Source organism: Phyllostomus discolor, chromosome 5 (assembly GCF_004126475.2).
Source record: "Phyllostomus discolor isolate MPI-MPIP mPhyDis1 chromosome 5, mPhyDis1.pri.v3, whole genome shotgun sequence".
Classification (NCBI taxonomy): domain Eukaryota; kingdom Metazoa; phylum Chordata; class Mammalia; order Chiroptera; family Phyllostomidae; genus Phyllostomus; species Phyllostomus discolor.
The window spans coordinates 143563624-143584057 of NC_040907.2; the positions used below are offsets into that span (position 1 = coordinate 143563624).

At 37.6% G+C, this 20434-nt stretch overlaps 1 protein-coding gene across 2 annotated transcripts in view; it reads left to right on the top strand.

Annotated features, from left to right (window-relative positions):
- The window catches only part of LOC114497078 (lipase member K), a 92877-nt gene that overhangs the window by 56201 nt on the left and 16242 nt on the right, over positions 1–20434 (top strand). Inside the window, exons 2-6 of one of the 2 annotated variants that reach the window (XM_036026959.1) lie at positions 4838–4953; positions 7254–7368; positions 9283–9481; positions 11264–11373; positions 12522–12658. In XM_036026959.1, coding sequence (XP_035882852.1) covers positions 4849–4953; positions 7254–7368; positions 9283–9481; positions 11264–11373; positions 12522–12658 — 666 coding nt within the window. In that variant the 5' untranslated portion in view covers positions 4838–4848. The remainder of the gene's footprint in view (positions 1–4837; positions 4954–7253; positions 7369–9282; positions 9482–11263; positions 11374–12521; positions 12659–20434) is intronic. The other variant, XM_036026960.1, reaches the window with a different exon arrangement.

The window sequence follows — 20434 nt, forward strand, 5'->3', positions numbered from 1 at the left end:
CAGACTTTTAACTCAAAGTTTGTGCAGAATACCCAAGGACTTATCCTTTGCTTTACCATCGAACAGACTGAGATTCATCAGAGGGCCATACATAGAAGCTGCCCTTTATGTGTTTTTAGAACAAAAACTTGTTTAGAACTACCTGTGGGGTCATTGTACCTGCCTATTCTGGCTAATTCTCATCTCTATTTTCACAACATAGTTAAGAATTGAAATATGGATTCATTGAGAATACTATCCAAGCATCAACATATGCCTTGGTTAAATGTCCGCCTGATAAATCTGACAATAACTATAATGGGGCAATGAGAAAAGTAGAATGAAGTTCTATATCATTTATGAAATTCTTTTGTTGAGAAATTGCCACCCCAATTTATTTCATCATCATTGTATCTGTAGATGGGAAATATTTTCCTTATGAAAGTTGCCTATATAATCCACATGCATTTGATGTAAAATACTTAAACCTATATGAAACAGAAAATATAACAATATTCTTTCAAAATTCCCTGGCTGCATTTGCTAGGGGGAAAGACAGAAAATAACCACAGAGAAGGGAGAATTTTGATCGATGGAGGAGAGTCCTAACAAGTGGTCCCATTCCTGGCACTTTTTACAACCACACTCAGTTAGGTCCACAGCAGCTCTCGCCACAGGCCCGGAGGGCACCTGCCTGCAGGAAACTTTTCAAAGATAAGCTTCTAATTTTTGGTTACTTGCATCATTTTAGCTTTCCCTTTATTACACAGATTATTTTTGGTATAGTAAATAGGAAAATAAGTAAATATCAAAGCAGCATTTCCCAAGTGTGTTCCTTAGAAAATTTGGGTTATAGTATATTTAATTGGTACTATTCAAATGATAAAATTCTAAGAGCAAGTAAGGCCGTGAAAAAGCAGATTGTTTTAAACACAGTTAAACAGTTGTCTTGACTGCAGGATTATATTGAGCCCTAATATCATATGTAAGTTAAGACTCTCTAAGCAAGTCATGTGTGTAGCATTTATAAATATTTATATACATATATTTATATATAGTCTATGACTCGAGCAAGTCATACACACACATATGCATATAGAGAGTCTACTATTTATCTATCTATTGTAACATGTTTCCCCATGAGCTCCTTTTACAAATAACATCTTATGGGAGACATGTATCATCTATATAAATTGTATATGGTTTAGTCTGGGCGCTTGAGGCTAAAGGTCTCACTTCTGAGAACTGACAGCCCTCTGGAATTTATGTCTGTGTTTTCTAAGTCTAACATCCTTATATGCATTAGTTTGAACCAGCAGCATGTCAATCGATGTAGGACACATTCATCAGGGAGCCATCATGGAAACAGGTCAAAGAAATTAGAGGACTGTTGGAGTATCATTAAGGAGAGATGCCTGCGTCAGGTAGACTTACCCAGCAATTACAGCTAATAATGTGAGGCTCAGATAGGGCAGAACAGGTAAACACACCCCTGGAAAGCACAGGTAAACAGCCCTGATGAGAAGTGCCTGAAGAAAGACTGTTTGACTAGGACCTGCCACTCCTTAAAAAATGACCACAGAGACTCCTTCTGACTGGGAGTGTCATCCTGCCCTACCCAGATCCATTACCCAGAAGAATGAAACTAAGGCAGCTGAATGGGCTCCCTGCCACAGCTACAAAAGATAACCTGTCAGGACTAGCACATTCTTGTGCCATCTCCTGGGACTAGGCCCAAGCAGCACATGGCGCTAACCATCTAGACCTCCTCCCCTGCACAACTACCAGCTCCACAGGTTCTCATGTTTGCCCGGTTTAGAAGAGCGCTGATTCTGTCCTAATGCAGAGGCTCCAGGTTCCCTTGCCAGTGACTGTAACTAAGAGGCCTCAAATCCCAATCACTCAGCAGAATTTGGAACATCTAAACTGTAAATACCCTACGAGAAAAGGCGAATTTTAAAAAATTGCCGTACTACCTGCCCCTAAGGTACATTCCTGAATTGAACTGAGGACATAATCAACTGAAAGCTTCCTGTCACAGAGGGCCAATGAGGTGGGGTGAAATGAAACCAGGTGAGAAAGATATGATAGAAAGTACTAGTCAATTTGAAACAATCTTTAAGATTAAATAATGGACTCATCTAGCCTTTCACTCATCTATTTATTTGACAAACATTTATAGGGACGTCCACGCTTCGTCTCAGAGAGACAGAAATGAGAATGGAATAGTTTCTCTTCTCATGGGAACATGTCAGTCTAGCTGTTTTTCCCACATTGGAATGCTTGTGAATCATTTGGCACACTGGTTTAAAATGCAGATCCCCGGCCACAACCCCACAGAGTCTCATTTAGTTAGGCGGGGGTGGATTCTAAGAGTCTTCATTGTTTTTTATGGTGATTATGATGCCTGTCGTCTGTGGGCTGCAGGTGAATGCCGATCAGCACAAAACCGCCAGAGAGCGCTAGTGAGTCTGTTCTGAATGGACTGAGTGGGTGAGAGTTCAGGAACATTTCTTTCCAGTCAGGCAACCTGAGTTCAGACTCAGGTCCATCACTATCTATTTGACCTCAGGCAAATGACTTGGTCTCTTTAATACCCAGTTTCATTTGAAATAAAATGAGAATAATGTTTCCTATCCCTTGGGATTACTTTAAGAATAAAGTGAATTAATATATGTCTGGCACATTATGTGGCACATAATAGATGCTCAACACATAACTGTAAAAGTAATAATTATTGCTATTGGTGGTGTGATCACTACCATAATGCTTCAGCAGAACTAAGCTATACTAATCAATATAAGTTAAACACAAATACATTAATATAAAACTGCATAATCCATGCTATTAATCATATTAATTATACTATAGATTACTTATATTAATACATATAGTCAACAGAGATTATGACTAACAAATTCAAGAAAGGAATTCATACAATTTTCTATAACAGAGCAGTGAAGGCATGCATTTCCTGCAGAGTAAGATTTACCATCTCCTTTACATGTTAATTGGATATAAAAATCTTATTCACAATGTATAATTGTAATAATTCGACTAAGAAAAAGATGGAAATGGGGGAGTGGTGTTGAAACCACAAAGAAGACAGAGAAGTGACTTCTCTGCTTTAGATAGCCCCATAATATATGCACACACACACACGTATATAATATACACTATAGTTTAAACTGTGTAACTACAGTTATGTATGTACTGCATGTATATACTATACATATAGTACTCTTGGCATGGGCAAATGCATAATCCTATGGTAAGAGCATATGCTTTGGAGCTAAATTTACTTTGGCCTAAACTTTGCCATTGTCTCGTCCTAGAAGAAAACAGCAAATCAGCAGAGAGAGTGTTTTCTAACAGAATTTGAAGAGCTTTATTTTGTAACAATAGTAGTAAGTGGGAGGTCTTCTGCAAAATGTACCCCTTTTTTATTTTTGCAGTTGTTGCTTATTTGTTGTTGTTTTTAAACTCAAGCAGTTTCAAAGTCAAATAGGAAATATATGTCATCTTTTTAACCCCCATAATTTGTTTCCAATATTTTCTATTTGAAAAATAATTTTTTCTTATAATAAATACTGGACATAGAACATTTAGAAAGAAGGAAAATCCTTTAAAAATGAAATAAACAATCATCCACCCAAGTATTCGCCATTTAGATGTAACCATAATAAAATTTGGTGCTTAGTCTTTTTTTTCCCTTTATAATTTGTTTTCTCATGAGTTCAAAATATTCGCACATGCCCTGGCGGCTTGGGTCAGTTGGTTGGAGCATCACTCTGAGCAGTGAAATGTCGTCAGTTCAATTCCAGGTCAGACCACATGCCTAGGTTGCCGATTCAATCCCTCACTGGGGAGCCTGTGGGAGGCAACTAATCAATTTTCTCCCTCTCTTTCTTTTTCGATCTCCCCCTCCTCCCTTCCTGCCCTCCCTTTCCCTTTCTCTCTCTATAAAAATCAATGTTCTCAAGTGAGGAGATATATACACAATTTATGTACATTGTTTTTCCTTACTAGTACATAATAGGAATTTCCCATATCACATGTAAAAATAATACTTGTTATCTAAATAATTTCATTCTTCCTCACCCATAATTAATTTTATCAATCTCTTATTTTGATAAATTTTGCTATTCTAAGATATAAGAAATAGCCCTGGCTGGCATAGCTCAGTGGATGGAGCGCGGGCTGGGAACCAAAGTGTCCCAGGTTCGATTCCCAGCCAGGGTACATTCCTGGGTTGCAGGCCAAGGCCCCCAGCAACCGCACATTGATGTTTCTCTCTCTCTCTCTCACTCCCTTCCCTCTCTGAAAAATAAATAAAAAAAAAAAAAAAAAAAAAAGATATAAGAAATAATTTTATACATGTTACCTACATATATTATATTTGTTTTGGATAGACTCCTGAAAATAGAATGACTGAGTGAAAGGTATGAATATTTTTAAATTTTTAAGACATGCTAAAAAATTTCTTTCCATTAAGGCAGTGCCAGTGCTCATTCCTACCATCAGAAGAAAAGTATTAATTTATCCATAACTAGTTATTAAATCTACTTTGATTAATATATTGGCCATTATATTTCTTTTTCTGCAAATTGTACATTTCTTTCTTTTGTCTAGTTACCTATTGGACACTTAATTGACACTTTCTTCTTTCTTTCTACTGAAAAGTTACCATTTAGATTTTTCATGAGATGAGTCTTGAATAAATTAAGTATATTACTTGTTAAAGCACAACTAGAAGTGTGTTTCTCCTCGCTCCCACAGTACTGTTATAGAATATTACACCATACTTCACATTTGGGATTCTCTTTGATGACAGAAATATTAATATTTCCTTTCCTAGGCAGACCCCAAATGTGGCAGCTTTTAGCAGCAGCATGCTGGATGCTTCTTCTTGGCCCTCTATGTGGTTATCACAAGAAAGGAAGCACCACAAATCCTGAAGCTAATATGAATATTGTAAGTCATCCATTAAGGAAAAAATTAAGATAAGGATTTATTCAGTCATCATTATTTTAGACATAATTGATGTGATTGTTTAGTTTTCAGCAATTCTAAATTGACGGAATCTGTGCCTCCTTCCCTGTTCCTTGACATGACTAACTAATCCAAGGGTTGAAAGACCCGATTCAAGTTGGGGAAGTTAATTCTCCCTCTCCTGGTAGTTGAGCTACCATTTCACAGTGGCTTACTAAAGACAATGTTCATGAGTTCATACTACAGAGTATCCTTGAGTTCTTCCTGAGGTTTTGTTTCTAGAGCAGTTTCTGTGATTTGTGAGCTATATCAGCATACTCCTTTAGTTTAGTAAGCTAGGACTGGCTTTGGTTTGCTCTTAACCAAAAGTATCTTAACACGCAGGAATTCATACCAGAAGTGGGATCGAATGAAATAGAGTGATAGAATGGAACAGTGCTGCGAAGGAAGGAAGGGAGGGAGGGAGGGAGGGAGGGAGGGAGGGAGGGAAGAAAAAGAAAAATGACTGATATCCACTGTAGACTTTGTTCTAATGGGATACTCCATACTCCTGCAGACATTGTACACCATTGATGTGCTTGCCCGCACCTGTTTATATTAGAACTTTAAGAATGGAACTGTCAAAGTTTTAAAATTAGTGTCTTGTTTCTCACTCCAATGTACCCAGCAGACACTCCTGAACTTCTACCACACTGCTGAACTCACAATCTATAAATATATGTCCTCAATCCAAATTCTCCTTTTCCTCCCATATTCACACACATTTTATTCTTTCTGATCTGAATGCTTTTTGGCTCTTAATTATTCTATAATGATCATAAGAATAATAAACATTAGTCCTGGCTAGAGTGGCCCATTTGTTTGGAGCATCATCCCATAGACCAAAAGATCACAGGTTCAATTCCCAGTCGGGGAGCGTGCCTAGATTGCAGGTTTAGTCTGTTCAAGGTGCTACTAGAGCAGCTGATCAGCTTCTCACACATCGATGTTTCTCTTCTTCTCTCTCCCTTCCTTCCCCTTTCTCTAAAATAAAAAAATGTGTTCCTGGGTGAGGAGAAAAAAAGAATAATTAACACTATGGATCACTTAGATTGTGCCAGGCACTATTCTAGACTCTTTATGTATAATCCTCACAACATAACTGTGAAGAGCTACCATTATTATTTTTGTCTTAGAGTTGAGGGAAATGAGGCAGAAGAAGGTTAAGTTATTTCCCAAAAGTTCCATTGCTAGCAAGAGGCAGAGTTAGAATTCGGTGTCATACTGTGAGTCTCTAGAGTCTGTGCCCATAACCACTGCTTCATATGGTCCCATAACGTATACACACCTCTTGTGTGCCTGGCATGGTCAAATACATAATCTTGTGGTAAAGGAATGCTTTTGAGCTAAAGTTACTGTGGCTTTAATTTTACCTTTATCTTTTCCTATTTGTACAATCTCAGACAGATTGTTAATCTTCCGGCAGTTCAGTTTTCTCAGCTGCAAAAATGGGTAAAATTTTATCTTAAAGGCTATTTGTTAAGATTAATAAAACAGGAAGTATAAACCATCTTCTCTGCAATAAACAGTAGTTCCCCTTTCTTGTGTATCTGTGGTTGGGATATCTTTAGTTTACCCCTCTACATCTACTCTGTATTTTTTTATACTGTTTCTCTGTCCAAGAGGCTGACCTGTAAGAACTAGGTCAACAAGCTCCCTGGACCTTTGGTTTTCAGTTCATTTCATCCAATGGAAATCGTGAGCAGGAGATCAGAAGGAAGGAGGAAAGTGAAATCATATGAATTATTGCTTTGGCCCCCTCCATGAGGTCACCCTAGACAGGCCATCTCTCTCTGCTAAAGGTCACAGCTCTCTCAATGTGGTCCTCTCTACCTGACTTTCTGGTTCTGTTCTGGTAATCACTTCCTCTCATCTCCTTCATGGTAAAATTTCAGTGACAGCTCACTTGTTATTAGCCATAGGGTACTGCACAATCATCTGTGGTTTCCCTCATTATGACCATATAATTTCTTGTAAAAATTTTTAAGAATGAACTGGGGTGCATTAATAATACCAGGCCAAGCAAAACAAAATAATACAGTCACCCAGCCTTGCCTCACTCATGCCTTTGCTGTATCTATCCCCCATTAAAGCCCTCCTCAAGCTATTCTGATTGTCCTGCTTTATTTTGTCTCAATACACAGAGGAAGGTAGGCTGTGACTTAAAGTACTATATTGCACTGCAGGTATAGAAATCAAGAGACTGCATCATGAACATACATACTTTTCTTTCCTCTTTTCAGAGCCAAATTATTTCTTACTGGGGTTATCCTTATGAAAAATATGATGTTGTGACAAAAGATGGTTATATCCTCGGAATTTACAGGATTCCTCATGGAAGAAGGTGTTCAAGAGCAGGTAGGATTAATTTTGTTATGAAAGGCATAATGTCTAAGGGTGAGATTCCTGGATGTGCTGATAGCAGCGAGGCAGCTTTTGTTCTGAAACAAAGCCCAGTGTCTTCCATTAGAGACGCTCCACCTCTACTACTCCCTTCCATCTGTACAACCCTTTGGAATTTTTAAGGCATCTTATATACACTGTTTATTTTACCTTTTATTTCTCATTGTCCTCTTTCCTAAAAAACACAAAAAAGAAAACTCAGCCTTACTCTAGAGATACCATTTTCTAGCTTAAAGTAGAAACCTAGGAGTCATTTTGATAATTCTTCTTCTTTACCTACTATATATATAGCCAATTACCAATACTGGTCTTCTAAATTTCTTTCTTATTTGCAAAATTCTTTTGACTTCAATATCACTCAAGTCTAGGCTTGTACATCATTATCATCTTTTCCTTAACTACTGCAATAGCTTTCTAACTACCATTATATCAGTTGTAATTAGTCCTCCACCCAAGCCAGTGGGATTTCATTTTTAAAGTAAATCTGACCCTACTAGTTCTATACTTAAACTGAATGAAAGGGCCACTTCTAGCTCCCTGCAATATAGGCTGATATCCGTAGAGAGGAGAGAGATTCATTTGGCAAGAATTCTTTACTTGTTTTCTAATTTTTAGCTCCCTTTGTTCTTTGGAGTGTTGTTGTATAACAAACACTGTAACATCAGAAGGGTTCATTATTTAAAGAGAAAATCTCAACTTTTAAAAAGAGGGAGCAATGAAATGGTGATGACTTAATAGAAACATCCATTCCCTCCCTCCCCCTGCAATAAGTCTATTTTCTTTATAAATACTCACAAGAACTTTGTTTCCACAATCTTTTATCTCATGATCTCTGCCAGGAAGCTGGCAAATGCAGGAGATGGAGAAGCTGCCTGAGGGCTCAGATCAGGGAGGGACTATGACTGCTGTCTGTAGAATTAGTAGTACCTCTTCCTTCTGTCTTCTGAAAAGCTGGGTAAATGGACACCGTTCCTTGCTTCAGATGGCTGAAGGCTCTCTGAGAGTCCAGTCTCGCCTACCCAATCTTCAAAACCTAGTGCAGCACCAAAATTGACCTGAGGGAGAGTCCTGAGGTAGCAACAGAGCATTCCAAACCATTTATTTAAAAAAAAAAAATCCTGGTCACTTCTCTGTCTTCTTGGAGTTTTCAACACCATTTCCCCACTTCCTTTTTTTCTCTTTTTTAGTCAGATTGTTTCAATTTTACATTATGAACAAGATTTTTATATTAATTAACAATTTTACATGGCATAACATTTCACTTAAATATTTGAACCTTGCTATCTGAAAGAACAACAAATTAAATTAAGCAGTGTGTATAACATATAGCGTAGTGCCTGGTATTCAACAAATGTCATTTTTATGGTTTTTGTTATTATTTGGAGAAAAAGTTAGTTTTATTATCAGTTACTTCTTAAGAAATAAAATGTCATTAATATAAATAAGAATAGAGCAAATATTTGTTGTCCTGTACAGTCTTTTATGTATTTAAATTCTAATTAATTCTTATGACTCTACTATGAGATAACGTCATTATTACCCATTATGCAGATAAGTGAGCTGAGATAACCACAAAAGGGTTAATACATAGTGGAATAGATTTTGAACCAGGACAATCTGACTCCAACACCTACAGAACAACACAATACATTATATATAATTTCAAATTTTACAAAAAGAAAAGCAAGATGTAGAGAAGATAAATAACTTGCCCAAGTAAGTAGTTCAGAATTGACTTGAACCTACATTTGCCTAGTGCCAGATTTCATCTTTTAATGTCTCTTCTATACTACAGGAAGTCAGGAAAGAGAATTCTCTTGTGGCCACTGAGGAAGTAGACTTGAAATTCTTGTTGCCTGTGTTTTGCAGCTCCGAGGCCCGTTGTTTATTTGCAACATGGCTTAATCGCATCTGCCACTAACTGGATTTGCAACCTGCCCAACAACAGCTTAGCTTTCCTTCTGGCAGATACTGGTTATGATGTGTGGATGGGGAACAGCCGGGGAAATACCTGGTCCAGAAAACACTTGAAATTTTCACCCACATCACCAGAATTCTGGGCCTTCAGGTAAGGAGATACATACTAATGAATAAATGTGTACTTGACTCATATATATGGATGAACACTTCAGTTTTTCCCTTTCTGTCCAAATGCATCCAATGAAATCCTCAAGAAGGAAATAAACATTTTCTCCTTTACCCAGGCTTTCTTCACCAGCTCTGAAAAAAATGTCCTTATTATTGCATCAATGTTTGTCTCTAACACCCTACTTGCTGGTATGTGTGGGGGGGTAAACACATGCATGCATGTGCATATGCAAATTATGTATGCAAAAAAATCAAAATGCAAAGGTCAGCCTTAGGAAAAGGTTAATTCCAAGACTATCCCTTCGTCCATGTGGACTCCAAAAGAAGCTGACTTGGTACTCTTATGAAAGAGGAAAAAATGAAACTGACTGATAACTGGGACCAGAAACAGGTTGAGCCTAATCCTGTGTGTAGATGCCACTCAAATGTTTACTCACCGAGTGGTGAAAAAACTTCCCTCCACAGGGGGGCAGTATTGAAATCTGCCCCCGCGCGGTAGGTTTTGGGGAAAATAAGGAGAAAGCTTGACTGTGGGGTGATTAAAGAGCAGAGTGTTGCCACCGGCCTTCCCTGGGGCACTGTTGGCTCTAGAAGCCAGGCCTGCTTGGTCACTGGGACAGACCCTTGCACCTGCACTTGCAGAGGCAGTTAGAACCATGCCTTGAAGGCCGTGAGAACCGTTTGTTCCCTGACCTCATTTCTACCTTATTCCTGAAAGCCACTTGGCATTTCCTAATTGCATGCCGCAGTGCAACTGTGTCATTGAACTATTGCAAATAACATGATGATTCCCAAGATGAGTGTTTTCCCAGCTACACATACAAACACACACACAAAAAGAAGCACCTGAAGTGACTGATAAGTATTCAGATTCCCAGGTGTCTTCCTTGATTCAGCCTTTCTGGGCCAAAGGCTACAAATCTGTTCCATTTATGTATTTGTTTGTTTGTTTGTTTGTTTGTTTGTTTGTTTTATTTTAAAGATAACATTTTTAAAAGATTTTTTAAAATTTTAATTTATTTTTTTTTAGAGAGGGGAAGGGAGGGAGAAAGAGAGAGAGAAACATCAATGTGTGGTTACCTCTCACGTGGCCCCCACTGGGGACTTGGCCTGCAACCTAGGCATGTACCCTGACAGGGAATCAAACTGGGGACCCTTTGGTTCACAGCCCGTGCTCAATCCACTGAGCTACACCAGCGAGGGCTGTTTCCTTTATTATATATTTTTTTAAATACAGGGTCTGGCACAAAGAATGCACCTTTCTTTTTTTACAAAATCTTTTATTACAATATGGTAAGCATGTAATTCTGTAACATAACAATACCACACTCAAGCATATCATCTGACATTTTAGGTGAAATGTTCAAATTAATACTATAATTTATTAAACCCATATTATTACCCTATCAACCATGCTCAAGCAGGCCTTACTTCTACCAAATCCTGTATATTGCATTTTAGGTAATTGTTCTTTTTAAAGAAAGTTTGGTAAATCTGACATAGAATTAAGTGAAATGTGAATAGTCTTTTAGGAAAAGCATAGACCTTTGTAACTCAGATTTTTCTAATTCCAATTTCTTAACTGTGCAATCAAGGTGACTTCCATCCTCAAAAGTCCCAGAGACCCATAATATCACATATTGACTCTACTCTTGGATTTAACAAAAGCTAAGAATCTATGTCTGCAATGAATGTGTTTGGATATTGCAAGCCTAACAATGATATCTTTTCCAATTTTGTTGTTTTTTTTTTCCTTTGGCAGTTTGGATGAGATGGCTAAATATGATCTTCCAGCCACAATCAATTTTATTGTAGAGAAAACTGGACAGGAGCGACTCTACTATGTGGGCCACTCCCAGGGCACCACCATCGGTGTGTTTGGGGCAGGTGTGACCTGAGAGTGTCAGAGGATCTTCTTCCCTATTCGTGAAAGGGGTCAGGATTTCTTCCCTCTGTGATGTCTCTAGCTTGGGAACTTGAGTTGGAAAGCCATTTTCTCTGTCTGATTTCTGAAGATTAAAAAAAAAAGGAGAACCACAACAAGGACTTTTCCCCCATAGAACTAAATCTGGAGATTGATAAATAAGCCATAAGGAGAGAGAATTATTCATTTTTATACACAAGAAACGTTTTTCAGACTCTGGGTTAGATGCTGGGCAGGGGGTGGGATGCAGAGGTAAATATGGTTGACACTTTTCCTTTAAAGAGCTCACAGTCTAGTGAAGACACTGAAAAGAAAACAGAGAATTACAAATCCCACTGGTCGTGTGTCGAGATCAGCACGCCCTTCACTTCCCAGGACGTGTGGGGATGGGCTGGATGCAGATGGGGCGTGTGGACAAAACCATGAGGCACTTCACTTCCTTCACTGCTCCTCCTTCTGCCACAGACCTCAACAGTGTCAACAACATTTCCACCAGTCTCTTTTCTGTAACCTAATCCTAATTAAGTTTCTAGTATAAAGATGGATTGTATATGCCTGTACATTACAAATGTGTGAGACCATTATCATCCATATTTTACAAATGGCTGAATTTAGAAATCCTTTCTAATGGTGATACTGTGGAATAATATCTTAAGCTTTATATATGTGTATTTCAACCTTCAAAAGAATCATCCTATAAGATTCCTTTTCCACATTTACAGATTGCAAAAACTGAGACTCACATAGTTAACTCGCCCAAGTCTTCACATAGCTAGTGAATGTAAGCCAAAATTAAAGTCCAGTTTTGTCTGATACCAAAGAGGATGGTTGAGCGAGGAGCTTACCTCCATATGCCCCATGAGGGCTGTGCAAACCCTCTCTGTAACTCTTGCACTCTCCAAGGACAAGAGGCACTTTGTTCTGAATTCGCCAATTCCATTCTTGGGAAATTTAGAAAATCCTCCTCTACAAATTGTGCTTACTCTGAATTATTTTTTATTTCTATTGCTGTTTTTAATATAACTATTTTTGTGTGTGTTTTAAAATGATTAGGAATTGTTTGAAGTCTATAAACTAGTGTTTTCTTCCCTTTCAGCTTTCATAGCATTCTCTACAAATCCAGAGCTGGCTAAAAGGATTAAAATATTTTTTGCATTGGCTCCAGTCACTACAGTGCAATACACCCGAAGTCCTATGAGAAGATTAACTACTCTTTCCAGACAAGCAGTCAAGGTATGTGACTTCCCAAGTTTAATTCTGTAGATACTAAAGCTAGCTCTGTTCCCAATGATTTCAGCAGAAGAAAATCAAATGACATTTTACAAACCTCTGAGACTATAACAGGTGCTGGAGGTATCCACGTAGGTTTACTGATGATGTATAATTTTACCAGCAGGGTTCAGTGGGCTCATTCTGGTGCTACACCACCCTACTGTCTTCATCAATGTCTTCTCTCTCTCATGTTTGTCATTCTTCAACAACAGATAAAGCAAATGCTGATTGGATTAATTGATTTGTTTAATCTAGTAGGTTAAATCTCTCTCCAGTGCCCCCTAGTTTCTGAGGGGCAGTATATAGTTGTAGTTGAGATCAGGGCATGAAGCCAAACAGCATGGGTTGGAATCCTGACTAACTGGGTAAATTTGGTCAAGACCTTAACTGTTCTGTGAACCATTTTCTTTATTGGTTAAAGTGGAGATAATAATAGTCTCTACTCATAGGACTGCTGTGATGATAAAGTGAGTTCATCGTTCATGTAAATTCCTTAGGTCTTGCACATTATAAGCTTTCAACAAATGTCAACTATTGTTACCACTGTCATGCATTTCATGTAACATATACCTTCCCCCATCTCTACAAGTCCAGCTTTCCCCAGCTACCCGCAGTTCACAGACTCCCAGCCTGTTAGCTCCTCAAAACCTACATAGTATCTTTCACCTCAGGTTTTTCTGCTAGCTGACAGTTAACTAAGCTCATCACTTACTCAGTCAAGGATAATTGGTGTATGTGGGTTGGTATGTTTTCATGTTGCATATTAATACAGGCTTTTCCCATGGCTGACAGAAGGTAATCATAGTGTTTAATTGAAATCAATAATTTCAGTTAAAGCAAATACTGGGATAATTTTTATAGAAGCCAGGGATTTTGGTTGGTAAGAGATAAGCAAATTAGCTTATGTTGAGTCAGTGCTATACCTATATAACTCAGAAACACAGTAGCAGCAAAGCCACCAAACAACATGGAAAATGCTCTCATTTCCCTCATGGTACTTGGGCCTCTTATACCATAAAGATTCAGTCTAGCCTGGCCTCACTGGACTGTTTGCTAACTTATTTCAGCATTCCCACACAGTTAAGAGACATTTTGATATGATGGGCTCTTTCTATTGCTTTCAATTTGCACAGCTCTGCTTCAACCTTTCACATGTTTTGACACACTTACGGTATAGTGCAGATTGATGCAATTCTGTGAAAAGATATCTAAGAGCTACTATTTCAAAGGCATAACATTAGGAAACAGCAATGTCTATAAAAATCCATGTGAGCCAGTGGATATGGCTGAGAACTAGGGTGCAGGTGAGAGTCATGGGAGACTTGACTAAAGGGAGAGTGCAGCACAGTTAATGGGAAGCAGTTATGTCGTTAAGAAGTTTAGATTTTGTTCTGTTGGTAATGGAAAACCAATGAAGAATGTCAAGCAGAGAATTGGCTCAATCAAATTTGCACTTTTACAAAGATTGCCCTGAAAGAGCTTTGACTACAGGAGAGGAGCTACTAGATGTGACCCACTAACTTCTAATAGAAAGTCCAGCATTATAATGATAGAGTAAAAATAAAAATATAGACAAACACAGAGAAAAGTCAAGATGTTTCTAGTCGTGGGAATTACAGAACTTCTTAGAGGATGTGACATTTGAATTTGAGATTAGAGGCCAGAATTCAACATACAGGGTGGTGTAGGAAGTCTTTCCAAACCAAAAGGATAACATTACTACTGAAGTAGTAAAACTCAAGCCATGGGAAACCACATGTAATTGACTTTATTGGTGCTTTACAGTTGTAAAAAAGTATATGAGAAATAATATTGGAAATGTAGGAATAGATTCTGACAGGAATTGAGTGCTAAGTTCATAAGTTTAGAATTTACTCCATAGGTAGTGGGCACATGGGCAAGGGCACACACAATGCTCTTTTTAGTGAAGATTCTCCTGGTAACTAAATGGAAGTGCATGGGAGTAAAGGACATCATGAGGGACAAAAGGTAGAGTGCTTATGGGATTATTGCTACACTTAGCTGATAGATGAGAATCTGAGCCAGAGTTGTCCAAAAAGAAAAAAAACTACAGGATTTGATAATAAAATAGACATGATATAAACTTTGAGAGGGAGAGGCTTCTTTCTCTTCCTTTTTCTTATTAGCCAAAAGTTCTCAGACATAATTGGAGAATGGCTTCCTCTTTTATTGGAGAGCTGAACGAGACAACATTTTCACTGATTAATATCTAATTAGTATTAATTCTCTAATCAGTATCTCTGATTAGAGTATTCTTTTTATTGATACTATCAGTTTTTTTCTATAACTCCTTCACTTCATTTTGATTTGATTCAATTCACATTACGTACTGGCTAAAGGACTTGAGTCAGATAGGACAGAGTTCACATTCTGCCTCTGCTTTCTCCCCCTTGTGACCTCAGGCAAGCTACTTAACCATTTTAAACTTAAGTTTTACATTTATAAAATGCGTAGAATTTGAAGTTGTGCTGTCATCAAGATGGTGAGCTTGGAGGTCCCAGCATGTCTACCCAATAGAAACAACAAAAGCAATAAAACAAGTGCTGGATGAAAATAGCTCTGGGGAACTTCTGGACTATAGTGAAGAAACAGCAGAAACCATTCAAAGCTCAAACACCAAGAATGACTTCATGGAAAATAATAGAAAGCATTTCACCTGCATCACCCCACCAGCTAGCATGGAGCAGCTCATCACTCAAAAGGATCCCCTCAGAGGGACTTCATCAAGTAGCTTTAAAAAGAGCAGAAGAACTCCATCAAGCCTCATCACTGTCCTGGAATTTGCAGCCTTTGTTACCAAGAATCCCCACAGTCTTCTCTAGTGCTAAACCCAGCTGACAGAGATGCTCTGAGTTCCCAATGCTGCATCTCCTCTCCAAGGCTAGAGCTCTCACTGAGGTGAGACTTGTTTCCAGGAGCCTCAGTTGAAGCTTTGCCCACTTTTGAATCAGGGCGCCATGGTGCCTTGCCATCTATGGGACTGGAGTGGCCACTGCTCTGCTTCTTACTCTCTGGGTCCCAAGTCATGGTTTTGAACCACCATCACTGGGGCCACACCACTGCTTCTTTGTGCTCTGCCCTTGGTACCCAAGTTGGGGTTTTATCCTAGCATCTTTAAGATGGAACAAAGTCCCAACACTGGCCCCCCAGGGGCAGATGTGGGACAGCAGCAGCTTGGCCATAATGATGCCATCCCTAGGGCATGTTGATGCTACACCCTGCCTCTTGAGCCTAAGCCACCACTGCACCCTATCATCCCTGGACCCATGCTGCTCCTGAGTCTCCCAACCTTTTCCCCCCACCTCTGGGCCTGAGTCACTGCAACAAGCACAAGAGACCCAGACCCTAATTCCATAGGAAGTGTGCACATGCCCACACCTCATAATTAATACCACTACCACAGTAAATACACCCATGCCCCAACCTAGCTGCTGTGGTAGCTCTGTGTGTACCTGAATCCTGGACACTGGTTTTGCTGCCACATTGAGTTTCAGTGAACCAGACCTGGTACAAGGAAGTATACCCAGAGCTATCGCTTCTTCCCATGCACAAAAAAATAGGAGATTACCAGCAGTGTTTGCCACTGAGGACCTTACTAATTCTAGTCACCACTGCTACTGGAAGACCTCCACAATTTTGGCCACTGAGGATTCCTGCAGTCTTCACCACTGTTAAGCTCAGCTGACAAAACTTAAAAGAATTAATATCAATACTACTCAAATTCTTCCAACAAATTGAAGAAGAAAAAACACTTCCAATTTCATTTACAAGGCCAGCATTACCCTGATACTAATGTCAGACTGTCAGACATAGATGCTACAAGAAAAGAACATGATGCAAAAATCCTCAAGAAATACTAGCAAACTGAATTCAACAGTACATTGAAAGAATTAATCACTGTGATCAAGTGAGATTAATTCCTGCAATGCAAGGATGTTCAACATAATAAATTAATAAATGTGAAACATCACATTAATAGAATGAAGGATAAGAATCTATGATCATCTTAACTGATGTAAAAAGGGCATTTGACAAAGTTAAATCTCCTTTATGATAAAAATTCTAAACAAATTTGATATAGAAAAAAAATATACTTCAACATAACAAAGGTTATATATGACAAGTCCATCGCTAACAGCATAGTCAACAGTGAAAAGTTAAAAACCTTTTCTCTAAGATCAGAAACACTTCTATTCAACATAGCACTGGAAATACTAGCCAGGAAAATTAGGCAAGAAAAAGAACTAAAAGGCATCTAAATTGGAAAGGAAAAGGTAAAATGATCTCTGTTTGCAGATGACATAACCTTATTTAAAAATACCCTGAAGATTCCACCAAAACAATTTAGAACTAATGAATAAATTGAATAAAGTTGCAGAATATAACATCAAAATTAAAAACCATGCATTTCTCTACCCTAAACAATGCATTATCTGGAAGAGAAATTAAGAAAGCAATGTTATGCACAGTAGCATCAAAAATAATAAAGTATGTAGAAATAAATTTAACCAAGGAAGTGAAAAACAGGTACACTGAATATATAAGACATTGATGAAAGAAATTGAAGAAGATACAATTAAATGACAAGATATAGTGTGTTCACGGATTGGAAGATTAATATTGTTTAAATGGCCATACTACCCAAAGCTATCTATAATTGAGTGTAATCCTTATCAAATGTTCAAAGGCTTTTAACAAAAATAGAAAAAGAAAACTACCCTAAAATTCATATTAAACCACAAAGGTCCTGAAAAACCAAACCAATCTTGAAAAAGAACAAAAAGTGAGATCCCAGATGGCAGAAGAGTAAGTAGAAGCTACACTAACCTCCTCCCGGGACCAATTTGGAATTACAACTAAATTGTGGAGAAATCATCCTGAATAATCAACTGAACACTAGCTGGAGAGAAACCTTATAGCCACAGACAGACAGAAAAACCACTTCCCCACAAGACTGTCCAGCAGAGGGAGCCACATGATGTGGATCGCTGACAGCTCCAAAAATGTGAGTAGTACCAGTCACCAGCAGTGTCTGACAAAGGCGTACACCAGAGTCTTTGCAGATCTACCTAATAAAAAGAAACAAATACAGAGAAGCAGCCAAAATGGGAAGACAAAGAAACAGATCCCAAATGAAAGAACAAGAGAATTCTTCAGAACAAGAGAATTCTTTAGAAGAAGAGCTATATGAAATGGAGGCAAGCAATTTATTACATAAAGAGTTTAGAATAATGATAATAAGGATATTCAACGGCATACAAAAAGACAGGGAAACCATAAAAAAGAACAATTCAGAAATAAATAATATAATATCTGAAATAAATAATACACTAGAAGGAATAAATAGTAGGTTATATGAAATGGAGGACTGAATCAGTGATTTGGAAGACAAGGTAGAAAAAACACCCAGGCAGATCAGCGAAAAGAAAAAAGAATTTTTAAAAATGAGAAAAGCTTAAGAAATATTTTGGAGAACATGAAGTGTAACAACATTCACATCATGGGTATACCAGAAGGAGAAGAGAGTGAGCAAGGGATCAAGAACCTGTCTGAAGAAATAATGACAGAAAACTTCCCTAATCTGGTGAAGGAAAAAAACATACAATTCCAGGAAGCTTAGAGAACCCCAAAGAGACCTTCACAGAGACATATCATAATTAAAATGATAATGTTTAAAGAACAGCAGGTCATTAACAACAAGGAAGCACCATGGTGTTCCTAGACACAACAATCCTCATTGGGGGAAAGCAGTCCTGAGGGGGAAATTTACAGCATTACAAGCCTACCTCAAAAAAAAAAACAAAACAAAACAAGAAAAAGCTCAAATAATCTGTCTTTACACTTAAAGGAACTTAAAAAGAACAAGAAACAAATCCCAAAGTGAGTAGAAGGAAAGAAATAATTAAAATCAGAGCAGAAAAAAATGAAATAGGGTCTAAAAAATATTTAAAAATCAATGAATCTAAAAGTTTGTTGTTTGAAAAGATAAACAAGATTGACAAACCTTTAATCAGACTCATCAAGAAAAAAGAGAGATCCAAAATAAATAAAATCAGAAATGAAAGAGGAGAAATAACTGACACCAAAGAAACGCAAAGGACTGTAAGCAAATATGAGCAACTACATGCCAAGAAACTTGACAACCTGGATAAATGGATAAATTCCTAGAAACATACAATCTTCCAAAACTAAATCAGGAAGAATCAGATCATATGAATAGATAGATTACACCTAGTGAAATTAAAGCAGTAATCAAAACACTCCCAACAAACAAAAGCCCTGGGCCTGAGGGCTTCATGGGTGAATTTTACCAAAAATTCCAAGAAGAATTAATATGTCTCCACCTCCAATTATTTCATAACATTCAAGAGGAGGGAAGGCTCCCAAACTCATTTTATGAAGCCAGCATTATCCTAATTTCAAAGCCAGATAATGACACTACAAAGAAAGAAAATTATAGGCCAATATCTCTGATTAACATAGATGTTAAAATCATCAACAAAATATTAACAAACCTAATAGAGTAATGCAACAAAAAGATCATACACCATGATCAAAGGGGATTTATTCCAGGAATATCAGGTTAGTACAGCATTCATAAATCAATAAATGTGATTCACCATGTAAACAAAATGAAGGCTAAAAATCATATGATTATTTCAATACACACAGAAAAAGCATTTGCTAAAATCCAGCACCCATTTATGATAAAAGCTCTCAGCTAAGTAGGATTAGAAGATTATACCTAACCATAATATATATGTAATATAAAGGCCATATATTGCAAACCCTCTGCCAGCATCATACTCAATAGGCACAAAATATAAGCTTTCCCCTTAAAAGCGAGAACAAAACAGGGATATCTGCTTTCACCTCTCTTATTCACCATAGTACTGGAAGTCTTAGCCACAGCAATCAGACAACAAGAAGAAATAAAATGTATACAAACTGGAAAGGAAGAAGTAAAACTGTCATTATTTTCAGAAGACATGATACTGTACATAGAGAACCCCAAAGATTCCACCAAGAAACTGCTAAAACTAATAAATGAATTCAATAAAGAAGCATCATATAAAATTAATATCCAGAAATCAGTTGCATTTTTATATGCCAAAAACAAACAGAAATGGAAATTAAGAAAACAATCCCATTCGCAATTGCTACAAAAAGAATAAAATGCCTAGGAATAAACCTAACCAAGAATGTAAAAGACTCATACTCAGAAAATTATAAGACACTGAAGAAAGAAATAGATGAAGATACAAATAAATGGAAGCACATATGGTGCTCACGGATAGGAAGAATTAACATCATTAAAATGTCCATATTACCCAAAACAATCTATATTCCACACATTTCTTATCAAGATCCCAATGGTGTACTTCACAGAACTAGAATAAATATTTCAAAAATGTATGTGGAACCACAAAAGGCCCCTCATAACAACAGCAATCGTGAGGAAGAAGAACAAAAGTTGTAGGAATTACACTACCCCAAATGAAACTATACTATAAGGCATAGTCAACAAATCATCATGGTACTGGCATAAAAACAGATGCATAGATCAATGGAACAGAATAGAAAGCCCAGAAATAAACCCACACCTTTATAGTCAATTAATATTTGACAGAGGATACAAGCACATACAATAGGCTAAAGATAGTTTTCAATAAATGGTGCTGGGAAAATTGAACCAGATATGTGCAGAAAAAAGGA